The sequence below is a fragment of the Oncorhynchus clarkii genome, chromosome 8, assembly GCF_045791955.1.
Source record: "Oncorhynchus clarkii lewisi isolate Uvic-CL-2024 chromosome 8, UVic_Ocla_1.0, whole genome shotgun sequence".
NCBI lineage: Eukaryota > Metazoa > Chordata > Actinopteri > Salmoniformes > Salmonidae > Oncorhynchus > Oncorhynchus clarkii.
Window position 1 is genome coordinate 29,687,532 of NC_092154.1, and position 14,688 is coordinate 29,702,219.

Genomic DNA, 14,688 nt, shown 5'->3' on the forward strand with positions numbered 1-14,688 from the left:
TTGAACCGTCATCCAACTCGGAATTCCAATTGGTGAACTCGGGCCTCTTTCTAGATTTTCGACCTGCAGATCACTGACGTCATGGTTTGACGTTGTATTATTCCGAATTCCTAGTACTTTTGAATGTGGCAAATGTACGGACAATGTGAAATCCATGTATATGGGGCCTAATTTATTTATTTAAATTGACTGATTTCCTTATATGAACGGTAACTCGGTAAAATCGTTGAACTTGTTTTTGTTATTTATAGTTACAGGCATGTATTTTTTGGTAACTGGTGACGACCCGATATTCGGGATACAACAGCGTAACAAAAGTTGAAATAAGATCTGTTGCTTGTGTAGGCTACTAGAATATAGTATTTTTAAGGGTGATATATACGTATTTAAGAAGGCACTGCATGCACGCAAAATTGTATGCATTTGTGTTGCACATCCACATTCATACAGTGCAGCATGCCATGAAAATAATTCCAATATATAGTCTACCCGTTGTCTGTCAAAAGTATTGCCTACCCCTAGATGTCGCTATGTGAGCAGTGCACCTTAGCCTAGTAGTCTACCGCTATTATCTTTCTACCGTTTTGTGTGGATATCATCCAACAATCATCAACGTTTATTTAGCCATTGTGCACAATTTTGACTATGTTCACTTTTGCCTATTTTCCCCATTTCACCCACCTCAATCTATGGATTGAGTGATTTGACAACTGAGCTGATTGTGTCACCCAATAGGTAACTTAATTGGTGCCTCCTCCCACTGATGTGATAGCACGCCATTAAAATTTATTAAAAGCTTTTCACAATTCTTCTGGGCTTGTTATTATAGGAATAGCGTCCAATGCATCATATTTTCTGAGCTGACCATTTGGGCATATCAGGTTCTCTTGCAATTATTTGACTGTTCATCTGAACCAACAATCAAGGAACCTGTTGCGGTGAAGACCAGATAAAGGTACGTGGTGTCTAATTTTGTAGGCTAGCAAGTATCAACCTAAAATAGCCTATTTTTGTGTTATATTTCGGTGGTTTCTGGGCTACACAAAGGCTACAATTAATGACTATAGCCTAACACTAATTTGAAGAGGTTCTATACATTTTTCCTATATTTCATAAACAGAAACTGATCAAGTTACTTTGTACAAGTCCAATATCGGCCACTTCCAAAAACAATCGAGCGCTCTCGGTCTCCCCCTCTGCCTGTGATTCAAAGCAATGGAGTGAGCATTTTTCCTGTTCCTATGCGCACAACAGACGCTTGCAAGCTCGCGGAAGGTTTACAGCACTTGTAGGCCGACGATTTTCAGCCACAATAATTCACGGCTTGAGTCAGATTTAGGCTACTTCATCCGATAAACATCAAGAAATGAATTAGATTAATTATAAATGACTCGTGTGTAAAGGCATTCAATTTCTCAAACCAAATGTTTCTGGCACGGAATATCGGCACTTTGTGCAAGAGAGCGACAATTGGAAGGGAAATCATGGTCAATTAGTTCCCTTCACTAAGGATTGTTGGTAACCAGATTTTCCTGAAATACAGCTGGAGTAGCCTATGGTGCATACCTGGAATACATATCTTGTCTAGGGTGTTTAAAGGTCTCACAGTTTGCAAGAATGAAAACATTTCAGGGGAGAATTAGCTATCGTTGGCACAACAACGGCAAGAAGAGCTGGCTTTTATGAATAACTATCTTTCATTATGTCATTGTCAGCAAGGGCACCAACGCATAATATTGAGATGCAGACTCTTCTGAAGGGCAGAAGAGTGGGCTACTGGCTCAGCGAGAAGAAGATCAAAAAGATGAATTTCCTGGTATTTGTGGACATGTGCAGGTAAGAACATTTAACAGGCTATTAGCCTACCAATACATTATGTAACCAGGAACGTATTCGTGAAGTTAAGCCAATAGTTTTCCGTCACTTCACAATGGTTTCACGACTTTAACCGTGTGAAACCTGTTGCTGAAATGTAGGCTACAGGGCTTTGCACCTATTTATACCACATTCAATTACACAGTGGTACGGGACTCAATGCTCGACTTGGACTGAAATAGGTGCCGGTTCTCATTTTGGGCGCCACAACTCGGCACTATTTTAAGCCAATATTCCATAATGTGCAGGAACTCAAGCATTATAAAATGTGTGGTGTGTTCCTGCCCAAATCAATTCATGTGCTCGCTGAACGCAAATATCGAGAAATATCACATACTTATTTCGGTGATCATGTTGTTCCTTGGAATTTTCAATAGGCTATAGTGCTGCCTTCTAGAATGATAGTTTAGTCGTTTTCCCTAGTCAGACATGCATAACATTATCAATGTGATTAGATTACAGTCAGTGTTTTTCATCCAGATGTTTCCACTTCGACCCATCGCCGGGGTGCTGCAGCAACCCCTAAAAAAAAATCTGATAAAAACAAATAAAAATGTACTTTTACCAAAAACTTCAAGAAATTGCAGGGTGTGGCAAGCTTGTCTTAACATGTATTCAGAGAGGCTACCTGGCAGACAGGTTTTACTGGTTATTCAGATGGCCAATGACGTTTTACTGAAGCCAGTGATTGGACATGACATAGTCCGGTCCAAAATTATTGGCACTCTTGATGAAGATGAGACTGTATAAAATAAATGATACAAATACTGGGCTATAGTGTATGCTCCAACAAAGTGGGAAATAATATTATTTTGTACTAATACAATTTCTCAAATACACTGCTCAAAAAAATAAAGGGAACACTAAAATAACACCCTAGATCTGAATGAATGAAATATTCTTAAATACTTTTTTCTTTACATAGTTGAATGTGCTGACAACAAAATCACATACACATTATCAATGGAAATCAAATTTATCAACCCATGGAGGTCTGGATTTCGAGTCACACTCAAAATTAAAGTGGAAAACCACACTACAGGCTGATCCAACTTTGATGTAATGTCCTTAAAACAAGTCAAAATGAGGCTCAGTAGTGTGTGTGGCCTGGCCTCCGCGTGCCTGTATGACCTCCCTACAACGCCTGGGCATGCTCCTGATGAGGTGGCGGATGGTCTCCTGAGGGATCTCCTCCCAGACCTGGACTAAAGCATCCTCCAACTCCTGGACAGTTTGTGGTGCAATGTAGCATTGGTGGATGGAGCAAGACATAATGTCCCAGATGTGCTCAATTGGATTCAGGTCTGGGGAACGGGCGGGCCAGTCCATAGCATCAATGCCTTCCTCTTGCAGGAACTGCTGACACACTACAGCCACATGAGGTCTAGCATTGTCTTGCATTAGGAGGAACCCAGGGCCAACTGCACCAGCATATGGTCTCACAAGGGGTCTGATGATCTCATCCCAGTACCTAATGGCCGTCAGGCTCCCAGCCCCCCAAAGAAATGCCACCCCACACCATGACTGACCCACCGCCTAACCGGTCATGCTGGAGGATGTTTCAGGCAGCAGAACGTTCTCCACGGCGTCTCCAGACTCTTGTCACGTCTGTCACATGCTCCGTGTGAACCTGCTTTCATCTGTGAAGAGCACAGGGCGCCAGTGGCGAATTTGCCAATCTTGGTGTTCTCTGGCAAATGCCAAATGTCCTGCACGGTGTTAGGCTGTAAGCACAACCCCCACCTGTGGACGCCGGGCCCTCATACCACCCTCATGGAGTCTGTTTCTGACCGTTTGAGCAGACACATGCACATTTGTGGCCTGCTGGAGGTTATTTTGCAGGGCTCTGGCAGTGCTCCTCCTGCTCCTCCTTGCACAAAGGCGGAGGTAGCAGTCCTGCTGCTGGGTTGTTGCCCTCCTACGGCCTCCTCCACGTCTCCTGATGTACTGGCCTGTCTCCTGGTAGCGCCTCCATGCTCTGGACACTACGCTGCCAGACACAGCAAACCTTCTTGCCACAGCTCGCATTGATGTGCCATCCTGGATGAGCTGCACTACCTGAGCCACTTGTGTGGGTTGTAGACTCTGTCTCATGCTACCACTAGTGTGAAAGCACCGCCAGCATTCAAAAGTGACCAAAACATCAGCCAGGAAGCATAGGAACTGAGAAGTGGTCACCACCTGCAGAACCACTCCTTTATTGGGGGTGTCTTGCTAATTGCCTATAATTTCCAACTGTTGTCTATTCAATTTGCACAACAGCATGTGAAATTTATTGTGAATCAGTGTTGATTCCTAAGTGGACAGTTTGATTTCACAGAAGTGTGATTGACTTGGAGTTACATTGTGTTTAAGTGTTCCCTTTATTTTTTTTTGAGCAGTGTATATTTTGTTTAACAATTAATCAAATAAACTAGGTGTCAAAATTATTGGCACCCCTGTTTTCAGTACTTTGTGCACCCTCCCCTTGTGAGTATAACAACACTTAGCCTGTTTTATTTAACCTTTTTATTTTGTCAAGGAGTCATACAGAGTCCAAGGTCTCTTTTATGAGCCCAGAATTACAGAGAATGCACACATCAATATAAATACAAAATTCCCCAAAGAAAGAAAACACTGTCAAAAACCACAAACACATTCACCAGGAATACGGTTTTAAATTGAAGAACTCATTGGGAGGGATCTTTGCCCTTTCCTCCATTGCGCTTATGGACTGCCCTCTTCAATTCAAACCCCAGGTTTTCAAAGGGGTTCAAGTCTGGAGACTGAGATGGCCATTACAAAATGTTGATTTTTGTGGTCAATTATACATTTATGTGTGATTGAGGACATTGTCTTGCTGTAAGATCCACTTGTGGCCAATTTTCAACCAGGTTTTTGGATAAAATGTCCCAGTACTTGGTAGAGTTCATGTTGTTAACCTTAACAAGGGTCCCAGGACCAGTGGATGAAAAATATCCCACCACCATATTTTACGGTAGGAAAAATATTATTTTATGCACAGGTTGTTTTTAAACCACTCTTGTCCGCATTTCTTTTACACTTTGTTCAGTCACGTTTGTTACCTCATTGGCTTGTTAGCTTACAACCTGGTAACTTTACCAGTATATCCAAACAGTTGGGGGCACAGAAATAACGGAAAAGTGATGGCTTCTTCAGGAGATCAATAATCATACCAATGAAAGAATGCGATACTGTATCTTGCATCTCATCACAAACTTGGTGCTCTTAAAGAGACTGTACAGTTTTTTTCAATGCAATGCATCATTCAATGCAATAGTTTTTACATAATGTAAACAAAACAATATTCCACAAATGACATTTCAATGAGAGGTATTTGTATCAACATTTTAGCAAATTTATTTGCATGGTTACAAATTAGATTCTAGGGCATATGTGCTTCAGATTTAGCTATAATTCATACACTCAATTGATTTTTAAAAAGTTGTATTTTCTGGTGCTCTTAATTCTGTTGTGCTACTAATGAAAAATGTTATTTAGAGCCCTGTGCATGTTACCTCATTTTACATATCCCAGTGAAACAGGAAGCTATGGAAGGCCACAATTCTAATGAGATTAACTTAATATCAATTAGAATGATAATGCAGGTTTAATTGATTTTATTTATAGGTAACTTAAGGATACCATTACCTTTGACGTCTCATTTTGAGATTTATTTTAAACAATCTTTCTCTGAGCAATTGTATTTGTATAAAATACAGTTTTTTAAAATACAAATTCAGAGCTTTGTATGCTTATCTTCTACAGTATTTTTTTGCATGTCTTTATCAAGGGTGCCAGTAATTTGACCCAACTGTACCTCGGACTATGCTATGGGCAAGTGCAGTGTTCAGCCCTTCTTATTGTTAAAGCCAGGAACTGAAAAGTGAATGTGGCAAAGTACTGGAAGGTCATAGTCTTTTGCTAAAGTGGGTTTACCCTACGCCTGTTGCTCTGTAAGTAATAGATGTTATTGGCCCAAGTTTGCAGCCTGGTCTCAAGCAGTATAGTAGTGTTAAATGCCGATGTTAGGAATTTCCTCTCCATGACGTTTAACACATCAAGAAATGTCACATGGCTCAGCACTTAAACCCATGCATGTCGCGCACACACACAGTGGATAGCGTTCTCTAAATACTGTAAGGCATCACTATGTAAAGCCACTCCTTCAGATGGAGGTATGGATAAGAAAGACTAAAGGGACAGTGTCACTGTTCCTCAACCTCCACGATAACAACACTTCTGGTCTCCCTTTTCAGCAATGTTTACCCTGTGGTTCACAACCTATGGGCAGGCATATTTTACTTGAACTGATTAGATTGTTGTGGTTGTGACTTGTCAAACACTTCCTGTCTCTCTCTCTGCAGAGCCGGACTAGCGCACGGTGGGGGGGGGGCCTTAATGACACCTTCACTTGGACCAGCAAATATTTTCACATGACCCTCCCCTTGTACTGTAAAATAATTGAGCACCCTCCCCACCCTCAGAATTAACTCAAATGTTTATGACCCAAAATAACTTAACACTGTTTCTAAGCGTGGCTATCGACTTTACCACTTCAGCATTTTTAACAGGTCTCTTTCCATTCATCAACTGGCCACTGAACAGTTTGGATTGATTTTATGTCAGTAAAAAAATTGATATCAATCATGACCCAAGGTATGTGAATACTCGTGGAACATCTCATTACAAAATAATTGGCATTAATATGGAGTTGGTCCTGCCCTTTGCAGCAATAACAGCCTCCAATCTTCTGGGAAGGCTTTCCGCTAGATGTCGGGACTTGCTTCCATTCAGCCACGAGCATGAGTGAGGTCGGGCACTGATGTTGGGTGATTAGGCCTGGCTCGCAGTCGACGTTCCAATTAATTCCAAAGGTGATTGATGGGGTTGAGGTCAGGGTTCTGCAGGCCAGTCAAGTTCTTCCACACTGATCTCGACAAACCATTTCTGTATGGACCTTTCTTTGTGCACGGGGGCATTGTCATGCTGAAACAGGAAAGGGTCTTCCACAAAGTTGGACGCATAGAATTGTCTAGAATGTCATTGAATGCTGTAGTGTTAAGATTTCCCTTCATAAGCAGTGGGTGGCGCAGTGGTCTAAGGCTGTGCCACAGGAAGATTCTGGGTTCGATCCCAGGCTCTGTCGCAGCCGGCCGCGATCGGGATGTCCATGGGGCGACGCACAATTGGTCCGGGTTAGGGAGGGTTTGGCCGGCAGGGATATCTTTGTCTCATCGCCCACTAGCGACTTCAGTGGCGGGCCGGGTGCAGTGCACGCTGACCAGATCCCGGGTGTACGGTGTTTCCTCTGACACATTGGTGCGGCTGGCTTCTGGTTTGGCTGTGCATTGTGTCAAGAAGCAGTGTTGCTAGGTTGGGTTGTGTTTCGGAGGACGCATGGCTCTCGACCTTCGCCTCTCCTGAGTCCGTCCGGGAGTTGCACCGATGAGACAAGACTAACTACTACCAATTTGATACCACGAAATTGGGGAGAAAAAAGGGGTAAAAAAAAAATTCCCCTTCATTGCAACTAAGGGGCCTAGCCCAAACCATGAAAAACAGCCCCAGAGCATTATTACAACTCCACCCAAATTTACAGTTGGCACTATGCATTCGGGCAGGTAGCGTTCTGCAGGCATCCACCAAACCCAGATTTGTCCTTCGGACTGCCAAATGGTGAAGCGTGATTCATCATTCCAGACCACGTGTTTCCACTACTCCAGAGTCCAATGGCGGCAAACTTTACATCACTCCAGCCGTCACTTAGCATTGCCCATGGTCTTAGGCTTGTGTGTGACTGCTCGGCCTTGGAATCCCATTTCATGATGTCCTGATGAACAGTTCTTGTGCTGACGTTGCTTTCAGAGGCAGTTTGGAACTCGTTAGTAAGTGTTACAACCGAGGACAGACTATTTTTACGTGTTACAAGCTTCAGCACTCTGCGGTCCCCTTCTGTGCGCTTGTGTGGCCTACCACTTCGCCGCTGAGCCTTTGTTGCACTTTTGACGTTTCTACTTCACAATAACGGCACTTATAGTTGACCGGGGTAGCTCTAGCAGGGTAGAAATTTGACAAACTGACTTGTTGGACAGGTGGTATCCTAGGCCTGTGCCCGTTGAAAGTCACGGAGTTCTTCAGTAAGGCAAATGTTTGTCTGTGGCGGTTGCATGGCTGTGTGCTCGATTTTTATAAATTTGTCAGCAACGGGTGTGGTTGACAGTGGCCGAATCCACTAATTGAAGGGGTGTCCACATACTTTGTGTGGAAGAAAAGCCTAGGCATAACCCCCAGAGAGCGAAATGCTGGTGGCATGCTACAACACCGACATGCATTTCTTGGTCAGATGGCTACTGCATCTGCTTTACAGGAGGAGGCGAATTCGTTTAATGTATTACTGTTAGTTTATAGGATTAACTCTGTTTCAGGTCTACCAGACTTCCTCATCTCAAGTTCAACTGTCGGAGTCAGTTGGAGCACCGGGGTGCACTGCCGTTATATCATAGGCCTGCAGTAGCTAAAGTTGAATAGCCACACTATACCAAACCTTCAACGTTTCTAAACTTTAGAATATCAAAACTAAGTCAAGCCAATATTTATAAGGAGAATATGAGCAGTAGCTTGAATGTAAACCAAGAAAAAATGCACTATCCTCCCCTGTGCACAATTGTTTTTTTGTGTGTGTGTGTGTCCTCCTGAGTGGCGCAGTCGTCTAAGGTACTGCATCATAGTGCTAGCTGTGCCACTAGAGGTTCTGGGTTTGAGTCCAGGCTCTGTAGCAGCCGGCCGTGACGAGGAGACCCATGGGGCGGGGCACAATTGGCCCAGCGTCGTCCAGGTTAGTGGAGAGTTTGGCCAGCAGGGCTGTCCTTGTCCCATCATGCACTAGTGACTCGTGGCGTGCCGGGTGCAGTTCACGCTGACATGGTCGCCAGGTGTAGTGTTTCCAAAAAATTGGTGCTGGCTTCCGGGTTAAGTGGGCATTGTGTCAAGAACCAGTGCGGCTTGGTTGTGTTTTTGAGGACGCATGGCTCTCGACCTTCGCCTCTCACGAGTACTTACGGGAGTTGCAGCGATGAGACAAGACTAAGTACCAATTGGATATCACAAAATTGAGCAGAAAAAAAGGGTAAAAAATATTATGTATATAACAGACAACACTCCCAAAGCCCCCAAAAAAGTTTGACAACCCTCCCCTATTTTTGGAACACCTCTGCCCCCACAGTAATTTTTGATCTGTCTTTTAGCAATAGTGGCAGTGACTCAAGTGGACAGCAAGCAAACAAAATAATAAAAATCCAGACCCTTTTCCTTCAAAATATTTGCTTTTAGAATGTCAGGATATTGTTTAAAAAAAGAGGAAATTAATCCATAACCAGGTAATGGTTGGAGTAATGGATTATTTAAAAAATGTAACTGTAAATGTAATCCGTTAAATTACCAGCTAAAATATTGTAATCAGATTATAGCGACATTTAACTAGATTGCATTTAAATTCAGACAGGATGTTTGCGAAAAAATCATTCAACGTTTTGTTTTCTTAATGACTTTCAAATCAGCATTTGAAACGAAGTGTATGTTGAGTCAGAGACCACTATGACACACCAAATGCATTTGATGGATCGCGGGAAAATAGTAGGAACATGCTCTTCTAGGCTACAGTCCAAGCTAGGTCTTCCAATGGTTCAACGGATGTCGGCATCCAAAGATATCCAAGTTGAGTAAACACTTGGTGGTAAGGATGACCGCAGTGGTGTAGCCTATGGGAAGAAATAAATAATAAGTGATATCCATATCTACATAGCGCATTGATATGTCACCCTGCTGCTCTCTCATTTAGCTATTGGCACCTTATCGATTGTGGTGGATGACTTAACAAATGTATGTGTATTTTAACCCAATAATGGATGAATTGCTTGAATGTATGCTGCCTATCAATCGTTGTATTTAACTATTGGACAGCCAGTGAAAAATGTGCTTTTGCAACTGATGCATAATGCAGAGCCCAACCTATGGAATAAAATTGATGGTGTCTCTACCTTCTGAACTGTGGTATCGTGTTCATACTGTCAAAAATTAGTTTAATTCAACAAAACCACAAGTGGGGCATACACATGCTAAAACTTCCCACTTGATAGTTAGTTGCTAAATGTTTTGACTTTATATATTAATAATATATTCTTCAAGAATCAATGGGTGTATATACAGTTCATTCGGAAAGTATTCAGACCTCTTAACTTTTTCTACGTTATGTTAGCCTTACTCAAATGGATCAAATCGTTTTTTTTGTCTCAATCTACAGTCGTGGCCAAAAGTTGAGAATGACACATTAATTGTCACAAAGTTTGCTGCTTCAGTGTCTTTAGATATTTGTCAGATGTTACTATGGAATACTGAAGTATAATTACAAGCATTTCATAAGTGTCAAAGGCTTTTATTGACAATTACATGAAGTTGATGCAAAGAGTCAATATTTGCAGTGTTGACCCTTCTTTTTCAAGACCTCTGCAATCCACCCTGGCATGCTGTCAATTAACTTCTGGGCCACATCCTGACTGATGGCAGCCCATTCTTGCATAATAAATGCTTGGAGTTTGTCAGAATTTGTGGGTTTTTGTTTGTCCACCCGCTTCTTGAGGATTGACCACAAGTTCTCAATGGGATTGTCTGAGAAGTTTCCTGGCCATGGACCCAAAATATCAATGTTTTGTTCCCCGAGCCACTTAGTTATCACTATTGCCTTATGGCAAGGTGCTCCATGCTGGAAAAGGCATTGTTCATCACCAAACTGTTCCTGGATGGTTTGGAGAAGTTGCTCTCTGAGGATGCCATTCTTTATTCATGGCTGTGTTCTTAGGAAAAATTGTGAGTGAACCCACTCCCTTGGCTGAGAAGCAACCCCACACGAATGGTCTCAGGATGCTTTACTGTTGGCGTGACACAGGACTGATGCTAGCGCTCACCTTGTCTTCTCCGGACAAGCTTTTTTCCGGATACCCCAAACAATCGGAAAGGGGATTCATCAGAAAAAAATGACTTTACCCCAGTCCTCTGCAGTCCAATCCCTGTACCTTCTGCAGAATATCAGTCTGTCCCTGATGTTTTTCCTGGAGAGAAGTGGTTCTTTGCTTCCCTTCTTGACACAAGGTCATCGCCTCACTGTCCTTTCTTGGGTGCCCTGAAGCCTTCTTCACAACAATTGAACCGCTCTCCTTGAAGTTCTTGATGATGTGATAAATGGTTGATCTAGGTGCAATCTTACTGGCAGCAATATCCTTGCCTGTGAAGCCCTTTTTGTGCAAAGCAATGATGGCGGTACGTGTTTCCTTGCAGGTAACCATGGCTGACAGAGGAAGAACAATGATTCTAAGCACCACCCTCCTTTTGAAGCTTCCAGTCTGTTATTCAAACTCAATCAGCATGACCGAGTGATCTCCAACCTTGTCCTTGTCAACACTCACACCTGTGTTAACGAGAATCACTGACATGTCAACTGGTCCTTTTGTGGCAGGGCTGAAATGCAGTGGAAATGTTTTTTTGGGATTCAGTTCATTTGCATGGCAAAGAGGGACTTGGCAATTCATCTGATCACTCTTCATAACGTTCTGGAGTATATGCAAATTGCCATTATACAAACTGAGGCAGCAGACTGAAATTAATATTTGTGTCATTCTCACCTTTTGGCCACGACTGTACACTTAATACCCCATAATGTTTTAGTTTTTTTTCCCCCCACATTTTTAAGAATAAATAACTGAGATACATAAAATGTGGTAAGTATTCAGACACTACTCAGTACTCACCTTTGGCAGTGATTATAGCCTTGGGTATGACGCTACAAGCTTGGCACAACTGTATTTGGGGAGTTTCTCTCATTCTTCTCTGCAGAACCTCTCAAGCTCTGTCAGGTTGGATGGGGAGCGTCGCTGCACAGCCATCTTCAGGTCTCTCCAGAAATGTTTGATCAGGTTCATGTCCGGGCTCTGGCTTGGGCCACTCAAGGACAGTCAGACTTGTCCCGAAGCCACTCCTGTGTTGTCTTTGCTGTGTGCTTAAGGTCATGTTACGGCTGGTTTGTCACGCAAATTTGAATTTAAAATAAACTTTTTATTATCCCCATCTGTCATGTCAATGTGAGAGGGTTTCGGCCAGCTATCTCATAGTAGACATGTTAAAAGGACTTATCTGATGTATTCTCTATTGCCACGAAGTTGTAATGAGGGTTCCTTTTCTCCTTTTCCCTTAGGAAACGAGGCATAGAAATGGTTCAGGTAAGTTTCTTTTAGACTGTTTATCCTAACCTCTCACCAGTCATACTGGTGTTTTCTTGTCCTTCAATGCAAGGTGCAGTTCTGTTATGGGGAACCACACCTAACGCCAATAAAATTTGATTTGTCACATGCGCTGAATACAACAGACCTTAGTGAAATGCTTACTTACAAGCCCTTAACCAACAATGCAGTTTTAAGAAAAACAAGTTAAATTAAAAATAACAAATGATTAAAAAGCAGCAATAAAATAACAGAAGCAAAGCATTATACAAGGGGTACCGGTACAGAGTCGATGTGCGGGGGGGGCACAGGTTAGTTGAGGTAATATGTACATCACAATATGTACTCACAAATTCTGTATGTATTTTTCTGCTACCTCATTAACACTAGAACCACCAACACGGTTAATCTGACTGTTTTCAATTTTGTAATTTTAACCTTGAATCCACCTGTCCCTGACTTTTTCTAAATGTGTGTATTTTACACTAGCAGTACTTTGAGATAAATATTGTTGGATTCTGGGGTAAACTTTGAACATTGTTATACTCAGAGTATAGGAACATAAGTTACAAAGGTGACATGAGGGGTGCCGTAATGAAGCTCGGGAGGGGCTGAGTGCAGGGAAAACAATTGCATGTGACAGTACTGATAAGGGGAGAAACCGTTGAGGGCTCGTATCGCTTAGTTCCCTGCTTAGAAAGAATGATGTAATGTTTAGAGATCAGGAGACTCCACCCAAGGTGGGGTATGAATACAACCACGGGGGAAGCCATGTCTTGGTCTGAATTACACCTGTAACGACCCTTTGGGAAGAATTCAACTTCCAATTCAGCTTCTCTGGTGTCCATTAGAACGTAACAATATCATAAGACTACTTTCTGAGCATTTCTACATCCAAGAGCCATGCCTGTCAAAATGGGTATCAATAGACACCAGTCTAATAAATCCATTTTAATATACACAATCACAAAGGTCATAAACATGATACTATGTATTTAAAAAGAACAGAATAGCGTGTTGAGTTTTTATCTGTGCTTAATAGACATTGGATGTGCCATGCCAATGAAATCAACTTGTTAATTTAGCAGACATCACACGCTTATTCCTCTGCCCGACCAGTCAACACACACAAATGTTACAGCATAAATACAGAATAAAAAGGGTATTTTTCCCCGAAATGTCTATTGCTGATTCCTTATTTGTCAAGTCACGCTACACTGGTTAGCAGTCTCTTAATTCTCAGTTTGACAATTGATAATATTTTCACCCATTGTCAATGTCATCTTGTCTTAAGGCCACATCTATATGTGTATGACGATGGGTCAATCTCACATTGAAATTGGTTTTAATATAGTTTAGGTGTAGTTTGGATGGGACATTAGCTAGGAAGGCAACTGTCTTAAGCCTCGTTCACACTGAAGGCATTAATGCTCAAATCCGTTATGGAATACTGACCAAACGTTAAGTTACAGGTGACCACATCAGATCTGTGTGTGTTCAGACGGCAGTCACTTTCTTTCATAGCTACGCTAGTTGTCATAGTAATGACAGGGGTGTGCGTAGTGGTGTAGGCTGAATGGTGCTCACGCTTCATATCACTCAAGTTATGTAGCAAGGTAAGGCAACAATGCCTGCCATGGACCTTTCCCAGTTGCTTTGAATGTTCAAAATCAGTCTAAGAACACATTTAAAGCCTCAGATAAGATTATCAAACTTCCCAAGCAAGTCCTATTTGGCGAGCCGCAGCTAGCTAGGAAGCTGTTCAGCTTTCTAGCACATTCACTCATTTGTTTGTAAACAATTAACAAGCTAGTTAGCTACCTACCACCTGTTTTTGTCAAACTGTCAGAGTAGCTAGCAAGCAACAAGATATGCTAAATAACATCTAACCACGTGAAGGCAAAATCAAACAGATTGGACCAATCAGACAAGTCGCATGGCCAGAAGGTGGCTTGAAATGTCAGATTTTGTGCACTTTTTGGCTGTTCAGACTGCAGGAAAAATTAGATTTACATTTGTTGTCCTGAGGTTTATTACATATTTTAACACATTTATTCATTTAGCTATTTATTATGGAATATCTACGCAATTGATATATCATTGTCAGAATGACCATGGCCATTCTAGTAGTTAAGGAATTCAATCCCTCTTAAGTTACTAGCAACATTTCACCCTCAAAATAGTCTAAATAAATCAAGAAATCTAGTTGATTTTGAAGTTTTCAGAGGTCTTAGTCACTCAATTCCACATCTCGTTTAGGCAGGGTTTCCCAAACTCAGTCCTTAGGACCCCAAAGGGTGCACATTTGAGGTTTTTACCTGAGCGCTACACAGCAGATTCAACTAATCATCAAGCTTTGATTATTTTTATCAGCTGTGTAGTGCTAGGGCAAAAACCAAAACGTTCACTCCTTGGGGTCCCAAGGACTGAGTTTGGGAAATGCTGAGCTAAGGCATTTTGCGGTATTTCTCAAGTAAAAAAAACATTTGGAAGAAAGCTAGTAGTGCACTGTGGAGTGTATCAAGTCAGCTGCTGCTGCGCT

The 14,688-nt window shown here is 42.1% G+C and overlaps 1 protein-coding gene across 3 annotated transcripts in view; it reads left to right on the plus strand.

The window, feature by feature from the left end:
• The first annotated feature begins 836 nt into the window (after positions 1-836).
• LOC139415244 (inositol-tetrakisphosphate 1-kinase a) overlaps positions 837-14,688 on the plus strand; it is a 62,349-nt gene continuing 48,497 nt past the window's right edge. For 2 of the 3 annotated variants that reach the window (XM_071163193.1, XM_071163196.1), the window contains exons 1-2: positions 1,376-1,836; positions 12,122-12,146. In XM_071163193.1, coding sequence (XP_071019294.1) covers positions 1,703-1,836; positions 12,122-12,146 — 159 coding nt within the window. In that variant the 5' untranslated portion in view covers positions 1,376-1,702. Of the gene's footprint in view, positions 956-1,375; positions 1,837-12,121; positions 12,147-14,688 lie in introns of those variants that run through there. The other variant, XM_071163195.1, reaches the window with a different exon arrangement.